The 24,473-nt window shown below is 53.2% G+C and overlaps 1 protein-coding gene across 2 annotated transcripts in view; it reads left to right on the top strand.

The window, feature by feature from the left end:
- LMCD1 (LIM and cysteine rich domains 1) overlaps positions 1-5,859 on the top strand; it is a 38,906-nt gene extending 33,047 nt beyond the window's left edge. For both annotated transcript variants that reach the window (XM_075514482.1, XM_075514481.1), the window contains exon 6: positions 77-5,859. In XM_075514482.1, coding sequence (XP_075370597.1) covers positions 77-235 — 159 coding nt within the window. In that variant the 3' untranslated portion in view covers positions 236-5,859. The remainder of the gene's footprint in view (positions 1-76) is intronic.
- The last annotated feature ends 18,614 nt before the right edge of the window (positions 5,860-24,473 follow it).

Genomic DNA, 24,473 nt, shown 5'->3' with positions numbered 1-24,473 from the left:
GCTGGTTCTCTCTGCTCCTGCCGTGCCCCGGCTTGGCGAGATGGTGGAAATAAGCAATTGTTTGTCTGTCCCGTAGATCATCTTCTCGGAGGACTACCAGCAGGCGGAAGGGATGGCCTGGCACAAGAAGCACTTTGCCTGCCTGGAGTGCGAGACGCTGCTGACCGGCAAACCCTTTGCTCTGGACAACGCCAGCCTCCTGTGCACGACCTGCAGCAAAAGCAAACGCCTCTGAGCGGGGAGCAGCCCGGGGGCGAAGCGAGTTCCCCAAGGTCCCACCAGGACTGGGGTCATTTGACAAGTACACGAGAAGGGGAAGGTTAAAAACAATTAGAGCCTGGCTATTTACTTGCAAGCAACTAAGTGCCCCCTTGCATCCAATACAGCTTGCAGGAGAATATTTCCTTGGGGAGGAAGCAAAGGAAATTTGTATGCCTGCGGGTGGGAGGTGTACGGTATATCTGACTAGGAGAGATTGAAAAGGAGGTTCTGTGTTGTGCTGTTTTTTATAAAGTCTCTCCAAGCTTCTTATGACTAAGATCTTGCAATAGTCTTTTGGAAATAACACATCTCAAAAGTAACTTTTGGCATACTAAACCTATGGTTGTGGTCAAAAACAAGGGTGGTTCTTATTTTTTGAAATACATACTGGAAGTTTACACTAACAGGCTGCTGACAACTGTAGTAAAGCAATGGGTTTGAAGAATTTGATTAACCTGGGTGATTACTTTCTGAAAGCAAATGATATAAAATGGCAGCAACATGTAGCTGTAGCTTTCTCCTCCTAAGCGTACAATAATGTAAAAATAACGAGTTGGCACACAGGGTGATTGGTGTGACCCTGGCGAGAGGGGAAGGGTGCAGCTCTGCCCCGGGGCAGCGGACTGGCTCGGCCCATGTGAGCTTCAGCCCTGAAAGGGGAATGCAGAAGCCTTCCTGGCAGGTCCCAGCCGACCGGGCTCCCCAGCCTCGCCTGCTTCCAACTGCCTGTTATTGCAGGCGAGCGTGTTTCCACAGAGCGGCATTGTGTTCCCACTGCGATGCTGGAGGCTGTTAAGCATTTAAAGTATGGGCCTTTATTTCGGCTGGGTTTGACCAGGAATTTTATGGAAAACAGCTTTCCAGTCTAAGCTGTCTTGGGGGGGGGTTTGTGCCTGAAATGCTGCAATGCCAGTTTTTCCCTGTAATACATCAGTAACCCCCTCCAAGAACCAGGGAACCGTACCTTCCCGTCAGAGCCGGCAGCACCTCACCCTGGGCTCTGCCCCGCTCCTCGTCCCGCAGCTCCCCCGTCCCTCGGGGAGGTCCCCGTCCCCTCTTGGATCTGATGGGGGTGACCCCATCCCAGGATCCGGCACTGAGTCTGTGCAGATAGTATTTGTTCCCTAAGTGATGCGATGCTTCTGGTAGTCACTGAAAATACCAGATAGTCCAGGCTGGCAGATGTCTGTGTGCTTGGTCTTTTTTCTTATATTAAATGTCTACATAACTTGCCAGAGAACTGGAATATTTTTTGCAGCGGTGAGTGTGCACGGAGCTCACAATTGCTAGGTTTTCTTTCTGCTACGGAAGACGGTGGTTTCTCTGTAAAGCGTGCTCCATGCTGTGGATGTTTGCTTGCCTGATAAAATGATAAAATAACTTGCAAATGAGAGTTGGGGGAAACTGTACCTGCTGCAGGGTTAGAGCATGCGAGTCCAGGCTGGACTCTGCCCCGTGTGTCGGGGGAAGCCCTGCTCTGCTGCTGGGGAGGAGCAGGCCAAGTCCATCACCATCTCTGAGTAGGTGGGACGCATGTGGTGTCACGACATACCTGTACGTGTGGAGGGTGAGCGCCTCTTGCTCTTTGTCCAGCCCTGTGCTGTTGCGTGGTTGATATTCCTGGAAACACTGGGGTATTTAAAGAGAGTGAATGAAACGCTTGCTCCGGAGCTGGAGCAGAGCAGGAAAAGCCCGAGATGGCAGCGACAGCCGTGGCTGTGGGGGTGACGGACGCGTGTTGCAGGGTATTGCGGCGCAGGGTATTGGGGTCGTTTGTCCATCTCGGGTTAGTCAGGGGATGCGCTGAGTGCCTGGGGGTGTCGCGTCCGTAAACTTGGCCAGATGCTGCAAGTCAAGAGAGGACACGTAGACGTGAAGCTGTGCGAGGAGTAATAAAGCTCCCTTGGATCAGCCTTGGACACGGGCACTTTAGTTAAAAGTAAAGTGGGAATGAAAAATAAAGCCCAGTGCTTAGCTTTATTGCCTCTTCTTCATTTTGTTACAAGGGAAACGTCTTTACATCTTTGTAAATTTTTTTTTAAAGATGCATTGTTGTTCTAAACCCTGTGATGTTAAGGCAGCCAAACGCGATTTCAGCAGAGACATTAACATCCAAACACCATTCCCTGATGGAAAGTCTGTGTCCATTTGTGCACACAGCTGGTTACCTCTCAGAGTGATCTGCCTACAGCGTGGGTGCACAGCCATTACACAGGTGTCTGGAAGAAAATTAAATGCAAAAAAAAAAAAAAAACCCAAAACAAAACATCGAGGTTTTAAAAGTGAAAGACTATTAACTAAAGTATTGCCGTCACAGAAGACTCAACAGCGTGCTGCAGTCTTCTCCCTGGGTGTTTTCAGTTTGTTTTGCTTTGGCTGGCTGCATAGTGCTTGCAGGGTTTGTGATAAAGCGAGCGCAGGGGAGGGGTGAGCCAGACCCCTGACCGCAGCGGGGTGTTCCTTAAAGGTCGGTGTCTGAAGGGGGCTGCTGGCCGTCCCCGCTCCGGAGCTGCTTCCCCCTGCAGCCACCTCCCCTGCCCAGCTGCAGGTGAAACCAGGGGCTGGGGGGCTGTGCCAGGCAGCATGGTCCTGCTCCCCGGCTTGCAGGGTGGGGGGCGCGGGGGACCCTATGAGCTGGGTGCTGTGCTCTCAGCACTGACACTACTGAGCCCCACAAAGCGTGCAGTGACAACTTCTCCTCTTTTTGAGTGTTTGACACTGAGTAAGCTAGCTTAAGAGGTGTATGGCGTGCATCAGCTCCAGAAGAGATGATGGTGGGTGGTTAGGGCACGTCCCCAGGGTGGGGGTTGCTCATCTGGACCTTGAACATCTGTCGCTAAACCCGCATGGATGGGGACCCTCGTCCTGTGCCTCTCTGCAGAGAGGGGTGAGCTCACTCCCCGCTCCCTACCGTTGGCACGTTTGCCGCATCTGTGGGGCAGCACCTACGCGTAAGCCCTTTAGAGGTGGGATTTCCAAAGGACTCCTCTTCTCGTGCGGTCCCCTCCTCTCTCCCCTGCCTGTGCAGGTAAAGGGGATCCCCCTTCCACCACTGCCAGGGTTAAAAACCAATAGAGCCTCAGAGGGAGGCGGTGGAGAAGAGGTGGTTCTCGTTTTCTCTGCTGCAGAAGAATGTGCGTAGTGGGAGCTTGGGTAAATGTCAGAGCAGAGGCGCTGGGGGAGGGACAGGGTTTCGGGGGGAGCACGGTGGTGGGGAGGGAGGCATAACGCCGAGCCTGGTGCCTGCCTCCGTGTCCGGCCCTGCATTACTGTCCGCTGTGACAGTGGGTGGCCCTCCCCTCGTCCCCAGCCGTTGCTCCCGGGGGCTGTGAGGGCAGGGCTGGGGCATCCCCACCGCCCTCCCTGCGGTGGGATGGTCTCTGAGCAAGAGAGAGGTCAAGTCCGCTCTGCGTACGAGGATTGTCCTCAGCGATGGTGCCTTTGTTGGGCTCATCTTGCTGGGCTGTGACCGCAGTCCACACATAGTAGCATCAACTTCTTACACAGTCCGTCTTCATTAGCACAATCCTCCATCACTGATGCCTTTATTTGGCTACTTGAAAAAAAGGTACCACTATAGCATGTTCTGGTTTGCGTTTTGATTTTGTGATCTATAAATGGTAATTCTTTTCCTCTGAAGTCCCTGTTTCAGCATACGCATGCTTGCTTCAGGCTTTTTGGACTGCTAGCATCCACTCGAGCCTTTCAGGTATTTTTGAAGCTTGTAAAATACTGTCTGCTAAAAAATTTACTGCAATTAAACAGCTTAACAAAATCCTGTGCCTCTCAAGTGTCAGGAGCAAAAGCGTGAAATTAATGCATCTAATAGCTCAAACCATATGTGAGTCTTTAGTTTTGATATTAAAATTGAAATTCAGTGTAAGCATGAGAAGACATTCACCCCAAGTGAAGGCATATGCTGTGTTTTGCTATAGTTTATCATCTAGAACGAAGGAGGCTGCTGCAGCTGCCTTCTGTGGGTCGTGAGCTCTGGGTTTCAGGAAAGTTAAATTTACAGGGGTATGCTGGCTTAATAAAGAGCCATCAGCAAGCAATACACAGGGGGTCTGTCCAGAAAATGAATAAAAATCAAGGTGTTTCACAAGGTTACTATGTACAACAGGAAAAGGCTACGGGCAAAGACTGTGTTGTGTGACTATTTGAAAGGCACCTCGTGCCACAGCTGTGTCCGGTCCATCATTTCCAATAAAAGCTCCTGTGCAAAGACTGCTCTATACCCTCTGGCTGTGTGCACGCCCTTTAGCGGGTACAGGCTGCTTTGGACCCAGGTGGGAGGGTCAGTGCACAGTGCAGCGCTCGAGCCCCCAGCCAGTTAACGTGATCTCCTTCCCTGCCCGCAGCAAAGGTCCCTGACAGAGGACGGTGTCAGCAATCCCACTTGCTGATTCAGCTCATCTGCATTGTGCTGTGGCCAGACAGATGGGGATGTGAAATAAAAACTCGTGAAGAAGCAGGCAGCAGGACGGGGAACGGGGACTGGGGCACGATGGGATGCTCAGACCCTGCCTGAGTGGGCATCTCCCAGGACTCGCCCCACTCCTGCCGGGCAGCTGGAGGAAGAGCCGTGTTTGTATGCAGCCCCGAGCGAGCAGCTCGTATTCGCACGAACAGCACGGATGAAAAGCCTCTCGCCTGGCCGTGGTCAGACGGGTAGGGTGGTAAGGACCTTAAGACACAGGTCTCTCTCCGTGCCCAGGATGCCGCACGGAGGTTAAGCTTTCAGAGTGGCTTTGGTCAGAGAGGCATGCTGTGCCCAGTCTCCACAGCTGCTCCAGTGTGCTGGGCACGCTGGCTGTGTGAGCGAGTTTGTTTGTTTGTTTTCTCCCCAAGCTTTGCACTGGGTTCCTTTAACTGGAAAATCCAGGCGTTTGGATGCTTGAAGCTGCTCGTCCCGGCTGCGCCGCGTTTGCTCTCTGCCGAGTGAGAAGGGATGGGGCATGGTGAGGGATTTCATAATGGCCACTTACGGGAAGAGGTCTCGCTGTGCGACCAAGCACCACGGTGTGCCAAGGACCTCGGCCGCCCTTCCCAGGGAGGCAGCAAGGCCGGGGGGTGACAGTGCCCCGGGGCCGGTGACGTTTCCTGTGCTGCTGATCCGTGAATTTTAGCGCTGCTGCTGTGAAACCTCTCTGTGGACGTGGACGCCGCTTATTTCAAACGCCGTGGCGTGGCGCAGGGGTCCCGCACGGACGGTGCGAAGCGCTGGCGTCTGCCGGTCGGAGCAGTCCGTAAGAGCTGAACCGGTGAGCTGCACTTCTCAGCTGGTGGGTTTTTAATATTAATCTAGCTCTTTCATGGAAGCACAGGGATACATCGCGTTGTCTAATGGTCAGTTGAGCATCACGTATTGCAGTAATGGATGCCAGTGTTTTAGCTTGTGAATCTGCAAAGGACAAACCTTAATTTCTTCTTGTCGATGGCCAAAGATGGCGAGCACAAGGACTTTGTGCCTCCTACATGAACATTCAGCTCCAGTTTAAACTCAAATGTTCTGTATAACTGCTCTCCTAAATATGACTGACGATACATGAAAACGTTCCTAAAACTTCAAATAAACTATTTCTGGATATGAAAGTTTCCCAGGTCTCGCTTCAGTTCCTTTCCTGGGCTCAGAGGGGGTGTGCTGCCTGAGGGAAGGGCAGGAGCTGCAGTGGGGCGAGGGCTCCTGCGAGGAAGAGGGAAGGAGGAAGGTCAGAGATGATGCTGCTGCTTTTCACAGGCCAGAGCACGCTGCCATCCCGTGTCCGAGACGCTGCTGGCGTTGGTAAAATGGGCTGCAAGAGCCAAAGAAAGAGAGAGACTGAAAGGGCAGAGCCGGGGCCAAGGGTGTGTGGAGAGCCGCAATCGGGTGCGATCGCGCTCCTGGGAGGGAGCCTGCCTGCACAGCCATGGCTTAACGTGAGGAGCTGCCTGCGGGCGGCAACGGGGCTCCCGGGGAAGCCTTCCCGATTGACCCTGTAAAATCTGTGGATGCTTAAACATTGGGATAAAATTAACTCATTGCCCAGTGCCATTACTTATCTGAGGTTAATTGTTTAGCAGGCTCAGTGAGTGCAATTACCCCCAGTATTTCCTCGAGATGGTCTAGGAGAGGAAGCACTTTGAAAACACACCCTTTAGTGGAGGAGAGATGAACACTGGAGCGTGGCAGCTCTGGCAGGGAGGGCTGTCCGTGCCTGAGCCCTGGCCCGGCTGGAGCCTGCGGTCTGGCACACGCCAGCAGCGGAGGGGCCAGCCTCCGGACCCCGCTGGGGCACGAAGGGCTGTGCCGGGCACGGGGGGGTCCTTCGCCTGCTCCCCCCAACTGCAGACCCCGCCAGGAGCGCTGGGTGGGTGGGAGGGAGGGCAGAGCCCATCGGCAGAGAGAAAATAACCATTGACTGGGGAGAAGCCACATTTCAGCTGAAGTTTTGCAAGCTGAAGTTTTTCAAAGCTTAACTGATCTGAATCTACAAATATTTGCAGTGCTGTCTTATTTGTGGTCCCTCTTTTTTTTTTTTTTTTTAAGAAATATTTGAGGAAGAAAAAGGGACCGTCTGTTTGTGATTTGGGAGGGTTTCACCAGTGGAAAGGCAGAGGCTGTTTAAGGACAGCGGCTCCATTCGGGTCACCTTCCTCCTCCGGGTTTCCCATGGCATCCCCCCTCGCCACCCGGGTTGTCCCCACCCCGGGGCCGTGCGTCCGCTGGGGCCGGGAGAGGAGCTGGCCCTGGCTGCAGGGGGGTCCTGTGCGCTGCCCGGCACGTGAGCGTGGGGAGCCTCCGCCGCTAAGGTGGGGAGAAAAACAATTAAGAAATGAGCAGGGGCTGGAGCGATGCCTTATACATCTCAGCAAGGGAGGTGGGCTTGAAGGAAGGGAGCCCTTTGCCTAAGTGAATGCTGATTCTGTGTCTATATTTGCAAAATCTAGTCTAAGACAAACAATGAAACTTGAAATCAAATTTCTCAGCTGAGATGGGTAGGAGAAAACTAGCTATCCCTGTGACAGGAAGACTGTCTTACTGTTAACGGGCTACACCTTCAATGACAGGTGTCAATCAACCCCTCGGTGTTGAGGAGGGTCTGGGAAGCCGGCTGGGAGTCTCGCAGCAAGGCTTGCTCCCACCACTGCTTTGCACAGGTTTCCCGAGGCAGAGGGAAGGCAGGTCTGGAGACATTTAACAGGTTTCCCTCAGAGGTCTATGGAAAACACCTGGGCACCGTGATTTATTTATGGGCCCCGAACCTGTGAAGAAGGAGCCCTGTCATCAGCGGTAAATGAGTGGTGACAGGGTGAGAGCTGGTTGCTGTAGGTCAGGGACGATGTCTGGGCTGGAGGCCAACTCTGCACCCCCTGCACTTCTGGGACCGTGCAGAAAAGGTAGGGAAATCCTTAAAGAAGGGGGAAGAAACACGCTCTTCTGACCTTCTCCTGCAGCGCGCAGCTTTTGAGTGCGAGAGCGGTTCTGCTCTGCAGGAGCCTTCCTCTTGACCTGGGAGAGGCTGTTTTGCTCTGGCCCAAGCGGTGGAGGTTTGGCTTGGTGGTGACTGAGCTGTGTTTCACTTCGTTCTCCGCAAGAAAAGCGAAGCGGCATTCTCCTTTACAATGTATTTCAAGAAAAAAAAAAATCTGTTTGCTTGGGTATTTCTCCAGTGAACTGACTGGAATCAATGGCATTCTTGTTATTTACCTTGGTGGTAACAAACAGCCATAGAAAACCTGTTCCTCTCTAGTATAATTCAGTAAGAATCAGATACCTGGGCAGAAGACAATTGCCTCAAACAGAAACTTTTCAGGAGTTTTATTAGTGCAGTCAGTTCTTAAAAGAATGTAATTTCAGATACCTGTAACTAATAAAACTCAAAATTCAGTGGCTTCAGGTGAGAAAAACATAAACCAAAGGCAGACTGAGGTAGCTATATAAACACTACAATAAAACTTGCTTAAAGGCCCCAGAGAGAAAAATTTAGAGGTGCAAAAACAAGTATTCATGAAGTGCTGGTGTGTTTCAGGGGAAACGCTCTTCCAGAGACTTGCAACAGCTGCTGCTTTAGGACTGAGCTAAATAAAGTTCATATGGGTATGTGTTATTCTATAAAAAGGGAGGTTAATTATGCCTATATAAATCTAATTTGAGCTTTTATTTACTTTTTAACTCAACTTCTTCAGCCAAATCACCCAAAAAGTCAATCTTTCCACAATGAGGGTTTTATGCATTGTTGCCTTATTTCCAGAGGCGACGTGTGCAAGCGTCTCCAGCAGCCCCACGGCACGGTGCTCATCCGACGGTGCTCCCCCATCCTGCCTTGCACGTCTGCGGGAGCACCCGATTTATGACTTTACACGTCCATGCACTGCATTGTACTGCTAATAAAAGAAAACTGAAGGGAACCAGATTTTGTCTACCCGGAAAGCAAAGTGCCTTCTGAACAAATCATGATGGATAGTGTTCAAATAATCACTTCTACTTCAAGCATCTTCCAGGTGTCAGCTCAAACCATCTTGCAGACAGGGAACCCCACCGAGAAATGGCGGCCCAGCCCCAGCTGCTGACGTGGGGTGAGCTGCGGCCGTGCCTCGTCGTCCGGCTGGCTGCAGGACCAGCGCTGCAGCGGCTGAATACGCTTTCTTGGAATCAGATATCTTTTTAAATTGTGCAAAGCGCTACATATTTCACTGCTCTACTCTGTTGGCAAGGATAATTCTCCCATTGCTTTTCTACAGCCTTTGCTAGAAATTTGTCCCACTGAATCGCCCGGGTACGCCCTGCCCCGCGGCTAGGCTGGAAGCGAGTAGCCTGTGTCGGTGGCAGCTGGGGAAAGGCAGGCGGCCGCATGTGAAACGGGGCAAAACCTGCACAGGGGGAGTCCAGGTCTGCAGGCCCCGAACGCTCTGGAGTTCCAGCTGCCCAGGCTTTAGCTCCATCCACCACCCGGAGCGGGCAAAGGGCTTTTCCATGCAGCAGTTTCTGTCCTGATGCACTTTTAGCAGGCAAGCTGCGACGGCTCCGGGGTAAGAAAGCGTGCACCGCAGGGTTGGTTATTTTTTTCCTGTGCGACTTGTCTGCCTTTGCACCAGCGTATCGCCCGGCATGCTGCCTGCGCTGCCCGTGCTGCCCGCTTCCAGCGTGCCCCTGCAGCGGGCTGCAGCTAGCCGCGTGCGTTAGTCGTGCTGGGCCCGTAACACCGAGGGCTTCGGCCCCTCACCGCCCGGGGGGAGAAGGCGCCGCGTGCAGCTGTGTTATTGTTGAGCCAGATGTTTCATTACTGGCTTAGCAAATTCCTCCGGAGCCCCACAATGGCGCTGAAGCATGGAGACTGTCAAAGACAGATATTTTCTCTGCACATGAACTCAAAAAGCCGAACGAGACACAGGCCAACTTAAAGACCAGTGAATAAAGGTCTCTTTTATAAAAGAAACCTATTAATACTTTGCCAAGACCTTCCCTTGAGACTGCCTAAATAAATTTCCTTAGATTGACAAGGCTTGAAAAGCAACCCTTTTAGTGAAACAGGACTCAAAAGCTGTTCAACTGGAAGGCACCAGCCTTCTGGCTTTGCAGCTCTGAATTTACTCAGAAAAGAAAGGTCATTTTTCAAATCTAAGGAAAACTTGTTGCAGCAATTTTTCTTTTCTGGTGCTGTTACAGGGACTGAACAATAATGAGTCGCCTTTAATGAACTACGCTTGATAAATTGACTGTGCCTAATGTTGAGGGGTTTTCATAAATTCCCTGGGGCGTGGGATGGACCTTCTGTGGCTGGAGGAGAGCAGAGTTGTGACAAGCAGCTCCGGCAGTGCCGCTGCAGCCGGGGGAGAGGAGGGACGCTGGCTCAACTGGGATGCAGGAGAAGAGACAATGAAAAGGAGTGGTGATGCAAGGGGATCCCCCTGCAAACCCCATCAGCCAGTTCATAAACGCTGTAAGTACAGCGCTTTCCCCGTGTCCGTGCTAGAGCTGCCCTTTGGTGAAGTCCCTTCATTCTCCTGAGCTTCCCCACAGCTCGTGCAGTTATTCCCTAGCTGCTGCGTTACAGAACTGCCGAGCCTGCTGTGCTCATCCCTCTCCACGTACAACAGCACGGTTCCTGCGCTAGCGAAAGGCGTTTTAAACCACGTGAGGAGAAGCTGAAGGAAAGACAAGAAGTGGCACGTTAGGATGGAAAAATCATACTTGCTGCAATTACCGTTGCGTTCCTATCGATCAGCCCTGCAAAGCCAGCACGGCAAACGGGTTTGTTCGGCTGGGCCTGGTGCAGGCGGGGCGGCTGCCCCGCACCCCCTCTTGTCCGGGGGGACCTTGCCTGTCCCACATCCCATGGGCGCGGAGCCTGCGCTCCCCCGCGCAGGGGGACGAGGTGGTTTCCCTTGATGGAGACCCAGCCATTTTGTGCAGGCTGGTCTCCAGCGTATTAGTGCATGAGAAGGGCCGTGCGTGGACCCCCACCCCAGCTGTACGACCCCCCAGCAGCACGGGGAGGCTCCTCCTCCTTACCTCTCCCAGCCCAGCGACAGGCAGCATCCCAGCAGGCGGTAGCGCAGGGGCTGCATTTTTTGGGTTGTGTTTGTCTCATGGAGTTGGACTGTGATCAGGAACTTCCCAAGAGCCAGTTTGTCTCATAGATCCTGTAAGGTGTCTGCATGGCCTTACATGGGCATGATGCTGGAGTTACATCTTCCTTTTTGGGGGGGGGGGAAGCCAAACAGAGCCCTCACCGTGCTTCCTGCTGCCCTTGCACGCATCCACATGCCACAAACCAAAATGAAACGTTTTGTTCCTCAGCCTTTAATTCACCAGCGCTTCCTCCAAAGGCTGAGGCCAGCAAACAGATGGCTGTTGTACAAGCCGGGCCGCAGGAGAGACAGAGCCGCGCTGTTCTCGGGTTGCTTTTTCCATGGGTGTTTCCATGCCCTGCGGTGCCAAACCGCACCTCCCGGGCGAGTGCCGACGGCGAGCACCAGCGGAGGGTGGAGGCAGCCCGGTGAGGGGGGACAGGACGAAACGGGAGGGCGGCGTGCCCCGTGCCCTGCCGCAGCCTCGCGGCTCGCGCGTTGGTCGCTGCCTCGCCGCCCACCAGCAAACCTGCTCTGCGCCGCGGGGGTGAGCCCGGCGGGAGGCGGCGGGGCAGCGGGCGGCTGCGGGCAGCGTGGGCACTGCCCGGCTCCGTCCTGGCTGCTGCCAGCACCGACCGAGGAGGCCAGGCGTGCCAGCGGAGGGAGGGACACGGATCTGCTCTTTGGGTCTGCAAACCAGTGAGAGCGTTCGGTCTTCTCCATTTCATGCCGGATTAGGTTCATAGTGAGCTACAAGAGACTATTCTGTTCCTACACACCAGCTTATATTTTAGATCCGCCAGAAAATACATGTTTTCTGAATACCTTTCCATAGTCCCACTTGACACCGCGTGAGTGAATCCGGAAGATCTGCATTGTTTGGTGATTCAGTTTTTTGTCTTTGAAGCAACAACCACATCGCAGGTTGATGTTTTGCTCTGGGGCGGAATGGCTTGCTTTCAGCAGCACCATCCTATATAGTGCCGCCATCAGTCAAGTAGCAACCCACATTGGTCACCAGACCCAAAGAAGAACCTGCACATGATGGAGAAAGGGAGAACTGCCCAGTAAAGGAGGAGAGAGTCAGGCAGGGGAGCCTGGGAAGTGCTGGAAGGCAAGAGCCTGGCAAGAAAAATAACCCTTCCCGAGTGGTCTACCTGAACCAACACGGCTTTGTACCAAAATGGCTTTGAACCAACAAGTTTTGTACCAAAGTTGCTTTACCTGCCTGTGATATAGTGTAAAGGCAAAAGCGTGCGCATCCCCCTGAGTGCCTGCAGAGTCAGCAGCTCTTTGCATCTAATTTTTAAATGACTGAGTTTAACCTTGACTAGATGATAGAGGCAAAACAAACTTGACACAAGCAGGACCTGATGCCCTCAAGGCTGGTCAGCAAGCGGGTCTGTCCTGTTCACCTCCAGCTCTCTCAGGAGGAAAGGTCACAGCGTTCGTCCCACGGGAACACTGTCTGTCTGTCCGTGTCCGACAGTCCCCAAGCCCAGGTCCATGCTTCCCCCTGCCCCGGCGGGGCGGCCGGTGCTCCCAGGCTATGAGAAAATCCTCCTCTTCTCCCCCCGGGCTCGGGCCCAGGCTTCCTCTCTTCAGGCCAACAAGGGAGTTCAGCCTGATTTCACGCAGCCGTTACCAGCACTAACACACCGTGACCGCCACTTGCAGCTTTTTCCATAGTGTACTAATGCGGGAAATGAAAGAGTAAATTGCAAAGGTTAACAGTTGGTGGCCTGCCTTATCCTCAGTGCAAACGAGCCCTGCCTGAGGACCAGTAATACCCCATGAATATTCAGAGCACAGCTCCCAGCAACCTCAGGCTCCTTCTTTATTTTTGAGAGAGAAAAAAATGGCATTTGCAGACTTGCTTTCCTAATATTTTGGCTGATCAGCTTAATTGTTTTTCTCCACAGCCCTTAATCGTGTCTGTTCCTGCAGCTATTACTCAGGCATTACTTCCGCAGATATTAACGTGTATTTTGTTTAAACACCGAGTGCCAATGTCAAGCCCTAAGCCCTGTGCTGCTTTAGGAGTGGGAGGAAATCCAGGCAGTGTCTCGCAGGTTGGCAAGGACTGGGGCGCAGCCAGGGCATTAATCTAAACTAAGAAACGCTGGTTATATTTTAACACTGTCCAAATATTAACACTGCTCAAAGGATGTGGAGGTGTTACCCTGACATACCAGCATCAAGAACACCATCCTCTGTGGCCAGATGTTAGATCTCTAAGACACCTCTTTAAATGCAGGGCTTGGCCATAAACTATCCAAAAGAAAAGACTGGGAGCAAGGAGGAAGAAAAGCCCTTATGACAGTGGATGCCTTTATGAGACCGTGTCTCTTTCTGAGGGCTTCCATTGCAACTCGTCTAAAACCACTGCCGCACCGGTGTGCTCCAGCTCTGAGAGTGGATGAGCTTGTCCCCAGGCTGGAGCAGAGCTGCGGTGACCTGCAGCGCTCAGTGCCGGTCCTTGCATCAGCCTCCCGCAGTAATTCTTGTTCGGAGCCACACTAAAAATATTTCCTGTTGTTCCTGGTTTGCTCTAGGTGACGTTACCATCTTTTGTAACAGAGAGTCTTACTGTTTGCAGGTCGAAAAATGTGAGTTTGTGACACTTAGAGACATTTACCCACTTTCCAGGGGCTTTTCAAGGGACATCAAATACTCGAGCAGGGCTTATTGTTCTGCCAGCACCTGATTGCAGGGGCACCCGGTGCCTTCGGAGGAGCACGAGCCACGGGCGCAGCGGGCAGGCCGCTGACCGGGCTCCAGCGTGCGCTCGGCAGCACGACCCTCGGCTCTCCCCGGCTCGGTGGGCTTGCTTGCAGCCCCTCGAGCCCGGCAGCGGGTGCACCCCTCTGCCCCAGCAGGCAGGCTGGGGGTTAAAGCCCTTGCTGCCAGAGGCCGAGTCGTCGCAGGATGCTAACCACAGAGCTGAACCGCTTGCAGACGGTTGGGCTCACTCGCTCCTGGCACATGCCTGCATTAGTAACTCCAGCTGGGAGAAAAGCTGGTAGGGGGACTCCTAAGCTTGGATTCGATTTTTGGAAGCACTGCTGTCCCCCACCTGCTGCCCCACCAGGTTTCCAGCCACTGCTGCTCCCGAGCCCTCCCGAGCCGCACGGGTGGTCCGCTGCCTTCCCAAAAGCACGCAAGCGGAGGCTTCCTCCAGCCGCGTCACCGTGGCCCCATACAGGAATTCCCCTCCCCACAGACCCGCTTTTGCTCTGCTGGGGAGCACGCTTGCTGCTCTGTTGGCAGCAGGCAGCCGAAGCGCCCTTGCGCCGGCGAGCCTGGCATCCCAGCTGGCTGCGCCGGGGCCGGACGCTGGGAGCAGCTCCCCCCGGGTGCTGCCCGACCCGCCTGCAGCCCCCCGGGTCACCGCCAAGTGCACAGCCCTGGGGTGAGGCTTTGTTTCCATACGTCATGTCGGGTTAAAGTAAAGGGACTCGAAGACCTCTCCCTTTCGCTTGCTCTTTGCCACCCCGCTGTGCAGCGCAGTGAGCGGCTGCCTGGGGAAATGCCAACTCTCTTGATAAAACTCGGTTGTATCAGCAACTTCGCAAATCCCCAGGGCACCACTAAATACGAATAAAGAGGGAATAATCCAATCCCCAGGAAATCAATCCCTGCGGACAGGCCACTGGTAGACCCCGAGGAGTTCCCGGCGATTTTGGAAGCTGCCCTAGCTCCAGCCGGGGTGACCACACTGCCCAGCGCCCACGTTTGCCCTCGCCGGCATGCCAGGGATGTGCTCATTGAGGCACACCAGCCAAAAGGAGAGCCCTTCCATTTTTTTAGTACAAACAAACTGAAAAAAGTTACAAATATCTTATGCTTTAAGACCTTTTTTCCCCCCGAAAGGACAAAAGTTTGGACAAATCAAATCCTAGTGTTTACAGTAGAAAACCACCAGCATGTTCTGCTTTGTTTAGAATATACAAGAATTTACTTGACTGTCGGGCACAGTATTTAAACCATAAAAGTTCAACAAATGGTACATGCTTTCCACTAATCACGGGAAATGCCACATGCACCCGCACGCCAGCCGGTGGCATGCAAACCGCGCTGGCTCGCGCCAGCTTGCTTCCGTGCCCCGGCACGCTGGGTCTGGCTGGGACGAGTCAGTGCTCAGTTGCCGGCAGCCCACCAGCACTGACGCTGCCCTTCCCTGCTGGCTGGTGTTTGAAATGCCCAGCCCAGAATATTCCGACATAGACATACGTTTTGGGTAGGAAGTAAAGCTGCTCTTAAAGAGGAACCTCTTTTTGGTACCTATGGAAATCAAGCCAGCGTCACAGGCAACGCTTGTTCCCATCGGAAGGAGCAGGGTGCATTTGAACGCCTTAGACAGCCCGAGTGGCCCAACTTTCTTTTCTTTTGTTTTACTTTTTCCAGAAATGGTGTCCTTTTATCTTTCATACCCTATGGGCAGTTTGAATGTAACTGATCTATCTGAGGCTGCAGCCTACTCTTAAATCTTCAAGAGGAAAACTTTCTTTCTTTTATATTAATTTTCTTTCTTGCTCTGGCTTTAAACACTTCAGCAAGGGATGGCATTTAGATTTTTGCATCAGATTTCTGGTGATCATACCCCAGTCAACAGTCCCTCGTGTGACTTACGTCTACGCTTTGAAGGAGTATGAAAGTACCCTTTGATTAAACTCACTGGGTCGCGTTCCCCTGTGGAAACTTGCTGCAGCCAGTTGAGTAGCGGCAGGCAAAACCTGGCCCGCTCTGCCTGGAGTGAAGAATTCTGGCACCAGGTTTTGGAGGCTGAATAACAGCCTGGAGAAAGAGTCAGGGCTGTTGCAAGCACAAGCCTTGGAGAGATGGAGACTGTAGTCAACACTCTTCATGGCAAAGCACAGAGGATTCAGGGAAGAGTATCTATTTACAGCACCAAAAATTTGCCCCAGGATCTTTCACCAAAAGAAAGCCAGGATTATTCAAGGGTTGTCCTACAAATGCTGTTTCCTGAGGAAAAAAGTTGTGTTGGGTTTTTTTTTTTTTAAATCAGGACAAATTCTGAAGTATCAGTAGCTCCTGCAAATCTCTACAGCTAAGTTTCGATCAATTTGGATGAAAACGTTGTATCAGGATAAATGTGTCTTCCCTGAAGTAGTTGTTCTTTATGGTTTCTTAGTCACCAAAAATGTGACTTAGAAAGGCTGCCATGAAAGTGAGTATTAATCTATTATCCTCTTCCAAGAAGGAGTAAGCTTTCCATCAGAATTAAGTTCTCGGATCACCTTTGGTTCTTGATTTTGCTTAGTTTGAAGAAAAACTCCAGGCAGGGGTAATTCAGGGTCTGGAAAATTAAACAGTTCTAGCATGGAACTGGGGTTTATGGACTTCAAACGCGGGGTCCGTCTGCCCTGGGAACGCAAGGTCAGACCAGGGGTGGGGATGGGTCCTGCTGGCGTGAGCCTGTGCACGCGTCTGTCGTGCGCCTTGTCCCCGGGCCCACGGTGCGGCCACCGCCCAGGGGACAGGGCGCTCAGGTGGCGGAAGGGCAGACCTCTAAAAACGCATCTGGCCAGCAGGTTGACATTAAATACTTTGGATCGGTTTTGAACGCAATCAAATTTTTAGCCCATACCATCTGTTTCCAACTGAGAAACAATGGGCTGGCAAAGCACCAGCCCCTTATGGCAGGGATCAGGGGATAAATCCGAAAACCCAAACCAGATGCATTTGGTTGTAACAGGAAGCTGTTGCATTGCTTTGGGCCTCCGATAAAATATATTTTCAAAGGGCTGACTGTGGCCTCAGGCAACGAGCCTCTCAGTATTAAATGCTAATCACAGACCCTACAGAGAGCCCGCAGCTTGCTCGCGCAGCCCGCTCCCGGCCGGCAGAAAGCAGAGGGTGCAACATCTGTGCAGGAACACCAGCCCCTCACTCAGAGTACGAGATCTTTAGTCTTCTTGTTGTTTTGGGTGCTTTTAGCGAAAATCCACCCGAGACAGCTGCAAATAGCTTTTCCTGGGTTCTGCCCGAACCCCAGAAGCCTCCAGCTCTGCTGGCTCCTCCTCCAGCCACCCCGCTCCAAGGGCCACCCCGAGCTCTGCAGGTGGGCTTTCTAACCACGGTGGTCCCGGGTCACCTGTGGGTCCCCGCGGGGGTATGGGAAGCCACCAGGGGCTGGTCTGCCTTTCACCCTGATCTCCACGTTACAGGGGTGATGCTGGAAGATCTCACCAGGGTCCTCTCACCTCCTGCTTGCCCTTCACTGGTGGTTTAGGGTTCTGCTTGGCGTTTGCTCATCGACGCCTTTTCCTGTAAGCCAACAACGGTAATGCTTCTGCTTTCCTTTGCATGGCTGAAACATTGATTAATTTAAGCCTTTTCCCTGCCTCATCGCTTACATCCATATTTGCATACAAAGATAATTCTGAGTATGCATGCAGAGGCCAACCGTCCCAAATGGGTGAAAGGCAACCGGTATCTGCATGAAAACGAGGAAAAAGAGAGGTGCTGTGTATGGTTATCACAAAAAGCCCAGAAAGAGTGGTGGGACAGCGGTGGAAGAGGAGAGCACGGCCAGCCCCAGCCCCTCTGTCCTGAGCCGGGGGGCTGCGTTTGGCCACAGCGGAGTTTTTGGAGGCTGCCAAGGGCAGGCGCCTGCCGGGCTTCGGTGCCCAGGTCTGAGCACGGCTGGCAGGGATCTACTGCAGTGCTCAGCCGTCGGCTCCGCCTGCGCTCATCGTAAAGAGCCCCTCAGGGCTGGGCATCGTACAAACTTTGTGCAGGTAACTGCACCCAACCCAGCCCCATTGCCCAGCACTGAAGATTGCTGGTGAGTTTATGGGTACCACCGATGGGGTCCAGCTTAGACCATATTTCATCAGATGTTACTATTTCACGCAACTTATCCTTCAAGTCTGGCTCAAGCACAATGGTGTGCAGTTGTTGCTCTTACACTTTTCGTAAGAAACAGCACTGCAACCGCACAACCGTTAATAGCAGTTCCAGGGCTGCAGGTAACTTTCAGCTGGATTTCAACTTTCTCATTTTTAACTGCAATTTTTAATGTCAGCTGAGCAAATGTCAGTAATAGTGATGAAAGGGGTTTTTTTATGATTTACTGCATAAAGCAGAATTTGCAACCTGCCAAGGCCTGCTCCAGAGGCAGGTTCCTCGTTTTGCATTAACTTTATAGGCGTGCTGTTACACCGTGTGCCTCCAAGGATGAACGCAATCCCAGCGTTTCCTTTGTTCTGTTTGTTTTAATGCAGAAAGGAGTTCTTTTCCTTCAAGTGGCTTAGAATAAAATAGAAATTTTTATTATAATTTCATACAGCTCATAAATCTTTCCTTGGTAATGTCCGCAAGTGCACCAGCCACAGCTGAAAGCAGTGGTGAAACGTCACTGAAATTATACCGCTCTCTGGTAGGACCTGAGGTGGGAGCAGCTGGGAGCAGAGGAACGACGAAACGACCCGGTGCAGCGGCTGCCACCACCACGGCATGTGTCCAACCGTTTGCAGCCGCGCGGGGCTTTGGATCCGGCCTCCCAGTGCCGCATGAGGCTACAAAAACGCTCCCAGCACCCGCTGCGGGGTGGGTGCTGCTGGGTGCCGCTGGCCCCGCTCAGGACATCTGGGCGCTACTGTTTTCCTGTGAATTCAAAACAAACGGAAACAAAGAAGCCGGAGCCGTGATTGCTGGATCAAAGGCACGGTGGTCCAAGCAGTTCAAACGCTTGTGCCTGCCTCCCCTGGCCCGGCAGAAGCGGTGCCCTGGGTGCTCCCGGTGCCCTGGGTGCTTGCTCCCGGTGCCCTGGCTGCTCCCGGAGCCCTGGGTGCTCCCGGCCCCCGCCCAGCCCCTGCAGCATCCCCTGCCCCAGGGAGCCGGGTCAGTCGCCGGAGTGGGGTCTGCGTCCCTGTGCCAGCACTGCCGCCAGGTTGTTCAGCTGGGAAAAAGTCAGCGGAGAACTGGAAAGGAAGAGAACAAGCAGAAAACCCCTGTAAAAATAAAAAGCTGACAGTAGTCAACGTACCCTGGCACTGCATTTAACTGTAGCAGAATGCGAAATTCCACTTAGTTTTGGAGTATCAAATGTAAAGTGATGTGAGCCCAAATCACAGCTCTCTGTGAGAGATCCTGATTCTGGGAAAACAAATTTCAAACGGTTAAGAAAAAAATGTGGTTGAAACACTTCAATTAACTGCAGCTATCATGTTTTCTCAAATTTGTCTTGGAGCCTCCCTAGATTTTCCTCTTTAATCCCAAAATGAAATTCAATTTATTTCATATGTTCTTAGTGCCTGAACCAATTAATGTATTTTCTCGTCCTTAAAAACTTACTCCTTCATGATAGCAAGCCCTGTAACTAATTCGTAGTAATTTTGAACCCAAGAACTACACAAAATAAAGAGTTGGAAACATTTGCTTGTCTGGGAAAGCAAAGAGGTCCACAGATGATCACACAACCTCTTTTGAGCTGCTGCCCAATTACTAATTACTCTTCTATTGCAAGGGCAGCTCTGAAGGAGCAAAAATAGCAGAGAGCAAAAGATAAAATCACTTCTCGGCTAGTCTGTGCTTTGACGATGATAAGACTGTATAAGCTCCCAGCTACAGCTCAGGCAAATAAACATGTCATCTGGCCGGGGAAATGGAGTAACATGGCCAGGAGTGAAAAAAAAAAAAAGGCCCAATAATGCTGCATTTCAGTCGGTTACAGAAAGTGTCTAATGTGTGTTTGCCTTGCACAGTATTAAAGATTAGGTCTTTCTGTTGCTTTCCTCTGATTTAGCAGGCGTGGTGGAGAACGCCTTGTGGTCTCGGTGGCTCTGCAGAGGATGTCTCTGCCCTCCCAGGCAAACGGAGCCGGCCGGGCAAGCCAGCCGCGCATACCTGGTGCTCCCCAGGAACTGCAAGCCTACAACTAATATTTTGCTACAAGGGCTTGAACTACACAGCAGCAGGGCTCCGCATATTTGTTTCCTAAACAGCGACCCGTGTTCAGCACCCTGCTCTAACCCCTGGCAGGGAAACCATTGCTCGAGCAGTCTGCTGCAGCGGACAAACCACCCGTGCTGCTCTCCCCTGCCTGCGCCCGCTCACCGCGCCAGTGCACGCCGAGTATCTTTAGCATCTCCTTAGAAATAAAACAGCCCAGGCGAGCTGCGGTACCCTCCGTGGAGCCCGGCTTATTCTGGAGGAGGCTCCCTTGCTGGGGAACTGCCCTGACCGGTGTGCTGCTGTGCTGCCCGGCGCTTTGCCTGGCTTTGAACAGCGACCCAGCCAGCCCCAGCCAGCCCCAGCCCCGGCCCCAGCCAGCCCCGGCCCCAGCCCCAGCCCCAGCCCCGGCCCCAGCCAGCCCTAGCCAGCCCCAGCCCCAGCCCCAGCCCCAGTCCCGGCCCCAGCCCCGGCCCCAGCCCCGGCCCCAGCCAGCCCCAGCCCCGGCCCCAGCCCCGGCCCCAGCCCCAGCCCCGGCCCCAGCCCCAGCCCCAGCCCCGGCCCCAGCCCCAGTCCCAGCCCCGGCCCCAGCCCCAGCCCCGGCCCCAGCCCCGGCCCCAGCCCCGGCCCCAGCCAGCCCCAGCCCCAGCCCCAGAGCGCGTTTGCACGCAGAGATGCTTCCTGGGGAGGGAGACGGTGACAGGGTTTCCTGCGCTGACCCTTGCATTCACTTGTAAGGGCTTTTTTCCTTCCCTTCCCGCGTGGGAGATGTATTTCCTTGTTCTTCATAAAGCAGGGCGAGCATGGCTATCTGATGTCTTCACCATCTGAGCTGTTCCATGTCAAAAATAGACGCAAGAAGTCAAGGGGGCTCCAACACCCCTGGAGTTACCAAAGGGATTACCACAATTCTTGCTGCTGCTTCATGAATATTGCCTGAAATATGGATTTTTTTTATGTTCTTCCACTCTCTAGGTTCTCATTATAAATAGAGCAGCTTACACTGGAAAATGTGGTTTATCTTCTTTGTTGTCTCCCTGGCAGGGTCCTGTTCGCGCTCCGGTGGCAGGGACACGAGGGGCGCCCGGAGATGCACCCCCCCACTGGCACCTGCAGCAGCTCCCACGTCCCCACCCAAAAGCTGCCCCCAAGGTTGTCCTGCTCCCTTCCCCCCAGGATGCCTCCCTGAGCCGTTTCATCACCCACAAGGTACATGGCACTGAAAAATAGGGTTTCCTGGGGCGGGAGTGAAGGAGCATCCGTGAGGGATGGGCACTGTGCGACCGTGGCCCCGGCTGCCAGGTCCCAGCCGGTGGCGATGGACGTCCCAAACTAAACAGTCCTCAGCCATTTTATTGCCAGAAATACTGGCAGCACAAGCTGGCAAAACCACTTCTTGTAATAAAATGACTCAGATTAATTCTTAAATGTAGCAAAATAAATTGGTTTATCTCTTAGGAGTCATTAATATGCGAGTTTTGTTTTGTTTGGGTTTATGCAATCAGGAAATATCCCTAACCCAGAAATATCCCACTTCATCTTATTTTTCAAAATTAATCTTTTTATTTCTAATTAGCTCTTGGCACAGGATTTTTTTATAGTGGGGTTTCAGCCAAAAGGAGACTTAGAGAGTTGGGCTGTGAATTTCTGACATGGCAAGAAGAAAGTTCCAGAGCAGGGAAATAAAGCCAGTTGTGCCAAGGCATCCCAGGGAAATAAAGCCAGTTGTCCCGCACCACCCCAGCCGTGCCGTGCCCGGCGTTGGGCAGGCAGCCGCCCCGGCGCGGTGTCGGGTCTGCCAGGCAGTAGAGCGTGGCATGGAGGAGCAGCCCCACTGCCTGCAAGACGCGATGGCAGGACTTTGGTAGCAGTTTCTTAGCCTGTCCCAGTGGAAGAACGCCTCTTTCCCCGGGGTAAATGACAATTAAGACACTGGTCTTATTGTCACACGTTTGTCAGGGCTGGTGTTCCCCTTCCAGCCAGAGCTGCCGGGCAAGAACAACCAGCTGCTGAGTGGTCACAGGCTACGATGCTTTGTGAGCGGGACAGCGAAAGAAAACCCCAGTGGGTGATCTTCTGACGAGGCTGGAAACAGTCCGATGTCGTATGTGTGGATTATTCAGTAAACAGCCGTGGTGGTTTAGCCCCAGTCGGCAACCAAGCCCCACCCAGCCGCTCGCTCGCCCTCCTCCCCGGTGGGATGGGGAAGAGAATCAGAAGAGCAAAAGTAAGAAAACTCATGGGTTGAGATAAGAACAGTTTAATAATTGGAACAAAATAATAATAGTAATAATAAATTGTAATGAGAAGGAAAACAACAAGAGAGCGAGAGAAGAACAAAACCCACGGGAAAAAAAAACAGTGAAACCTCTCACCACCCGCTGACCGATGCCCAGCCCGTCCCCGAGCAGCGATCGCTGTCCCCGGCCAACTCCCCCAGTGTCTATACTGGGCATGACGCCCTATGGTATGGAATAGCCCTTGGGCCAGTTTGGCTGTGCCCCCTCCCAGCTCCTTGTGCACCCGGCAGAGCATGGGAAGCTGAAAAGTCCTTGACCAGTGTAAGCACTACTCAGCAACAGCCAAAACATCAGCGTGTTATCAACATTATTCTCATACTGAAATCCAAACCACAGCACTATACCAGCTACTAGGAAGAAAATGAACTCTATCCCAGCCAAAACCAGGACAGTAGGAGCAGGATTTAGAACAGAAACCTTCGTGTAAGCTGTGAAGCTGGTTTATTGTTATTCTGAGGGCAAAAGATGTCTGGCTTGTACCGGAGGAAATAGCACCTCTAATTTACTGCAGAGCTGCCACCAATTTGCTTGGTGTCGTCACCAGTAAATATTACTGCCAGATCAGCCACGGCCGCAGGGTGGGCAGGGAGAGGAAAACTACCGACGTGGAAAAAACCCAGCTGGCTGCAGCCCGCGGGGCTGGAGCTGCCTCGCCATCGCCGGGCGCTGCTGCGGCCCAGCCGAGCTGCCGGCTCTGCCGCGAGAGGTGGCGCTTACGTGGTACCCACGTCTCCATGCACGTTCTGTAACAGCGTGTATGACAGAGATGTGTGTAAGAGGGGGCTCAGCGGGTGGCTTGGGGGTAGATTTTCACTTCAACGTGCCCGGGTGCCCGGGCAGGATTTGGCACACCGGCCACATGCCAGCAGCAGAGCCCCAGTGCGTCCCAGTCTCCGTGCTGAGGAGGAAGGTTTAAAGCTCCCTTCAAACACAGACCCCGCCGCCGCTCAGGCTGGGTTTGCGGCTCACGGCCTGCCGTCCCCAGGTCCCTGCCGGGAGGGGACGCTGGCCCCGCGCCCCCCACCTCGCCCCGGCACAGCGGCTCCCTGTTCTGCTGCGCAGGGACTCGCTGGGGCGATAGCCGTTTGAATCGACTGCTTGGTGGGTGATGTCACCGGAATCGCAGAGAGGAAAAAGCCAAATAAGGCAGCATTTTAGTGAAAATATGTCCTAAAATGGGAGTTTGACTGATGATTAGCAAGAGCAAAATACAGATATGATTTTACCATGTTGAGAGCACGAGAGCCCCGCACAGCCTCAGACACTGGAAAAAACCTTCCAGGACCCAGAAAGATGAGAGAAAAACCAGCCTAATTCAGAGCAGTTTTCTCCACAAAAGCAGGCCGTGTCAGGAGGTCAGTATGTGAAGAATCTCGGTGCTAAGATAGATGGACAGATCAGTGCAGTGAGAATCTTTTTTCCTGGGAAGATACTGGTTTTTGAAGAGTTTCTTCAGTATGATTTTGGCTTTTCAACATAAAGCAATTAACATGCCCTAGCAGATAGCAGAAATGTTATTTTAAAGGTGCTAGAAGCAAAAACACATGGAGGAAGCTAAACCGAGTTGAAGAAGTGGGGAAGGGGAGCGGGCAGCTCCTTCCCCCTGCACCCCACGCTGCTGCCTGCAGCTCCCGGGCTGGAGCAGGCACCGGTGGCCCCGGGGGCTGCAGGGGACCTGGGCAGCACAGGGGAGCCGGCGGGAAGCCGGTAGGCTTCGGAGCAAGACTTCATCCCTCCTGGCATGGAGGAGGTGTTTGGGTTGCCCCAGTGTGCTCAGGGCCCTGGGGGAGGACGGGGCTGCGGAGGGGGGCTGGAGGGAGAGGGTCCGGGGGGGAGCCCAGCCAAACCCACCGGGAATCCATCCGCCTCCTGTCTTCTATGAAGCTGCGCTCCTCTGCCACCAAGAACAGAAGAGTATGAGCTGAAAGCATGGCCTCTGTGACCAGTTTATCATATTTATTGGATGCAATTGCATTTAGGGGCTGTTGTGTCAAAAGACTGAACTTGTTTTATAAACCCTCAAAGACTCAGGGGGCAGGGGAGTGGTGGGAAACTTTGGACGTGCCCAGCAGAGTTTGCTCCCTTCACTGCAGATGAGGCCCCCAGCAAGAGGTTACCCAGGCACACGCTGCAGCGACGGAAATAACAATTTAAGCAAACATACAGTTGTGCTCGAGCTGCAGCCTGCGTCCGTGGCATTTGTTACCCCGGGCACAGGCACTCCGGGAGGGTGCACTCAGGAGCAGGCTGGACAAATTCCTGGGCAGCAAGTCCATAAAGAGATATTAAGGGACTAGCCAAGGCCCCCGAACATCCCTAGTTATGGTGTTGGAGAACATGAGGGGAACAGATGGCAGAAAACGGCCACGCTCAGGCACTGTCCCCAAACAGCATCTCTGACGGTGCAGCCAGGCCAGGGTGCCTCTGCTCCACTGTCCC

Source organism: Mycteria americana, chromosome 11 (assembly GCF_035582795.1).
Source record: "Mycteria americana isolate JAX WOST 10 ecotype Jacksonville Zoo and Gardens chromosome 11, USCA_MyAme_1.0, whole genome shotgun sequence".
NCBI lineage: Eukaryota > Metazoa > Chordata > Aves > Ciconiiformes > Ciconiidae > Mycteria > Mycteria americana.
The sequence above is the reverse complement of the archived record's forward strand: the minus strand, read 5'-3'. Positions and strand labels throughout refer to the sequence as shown.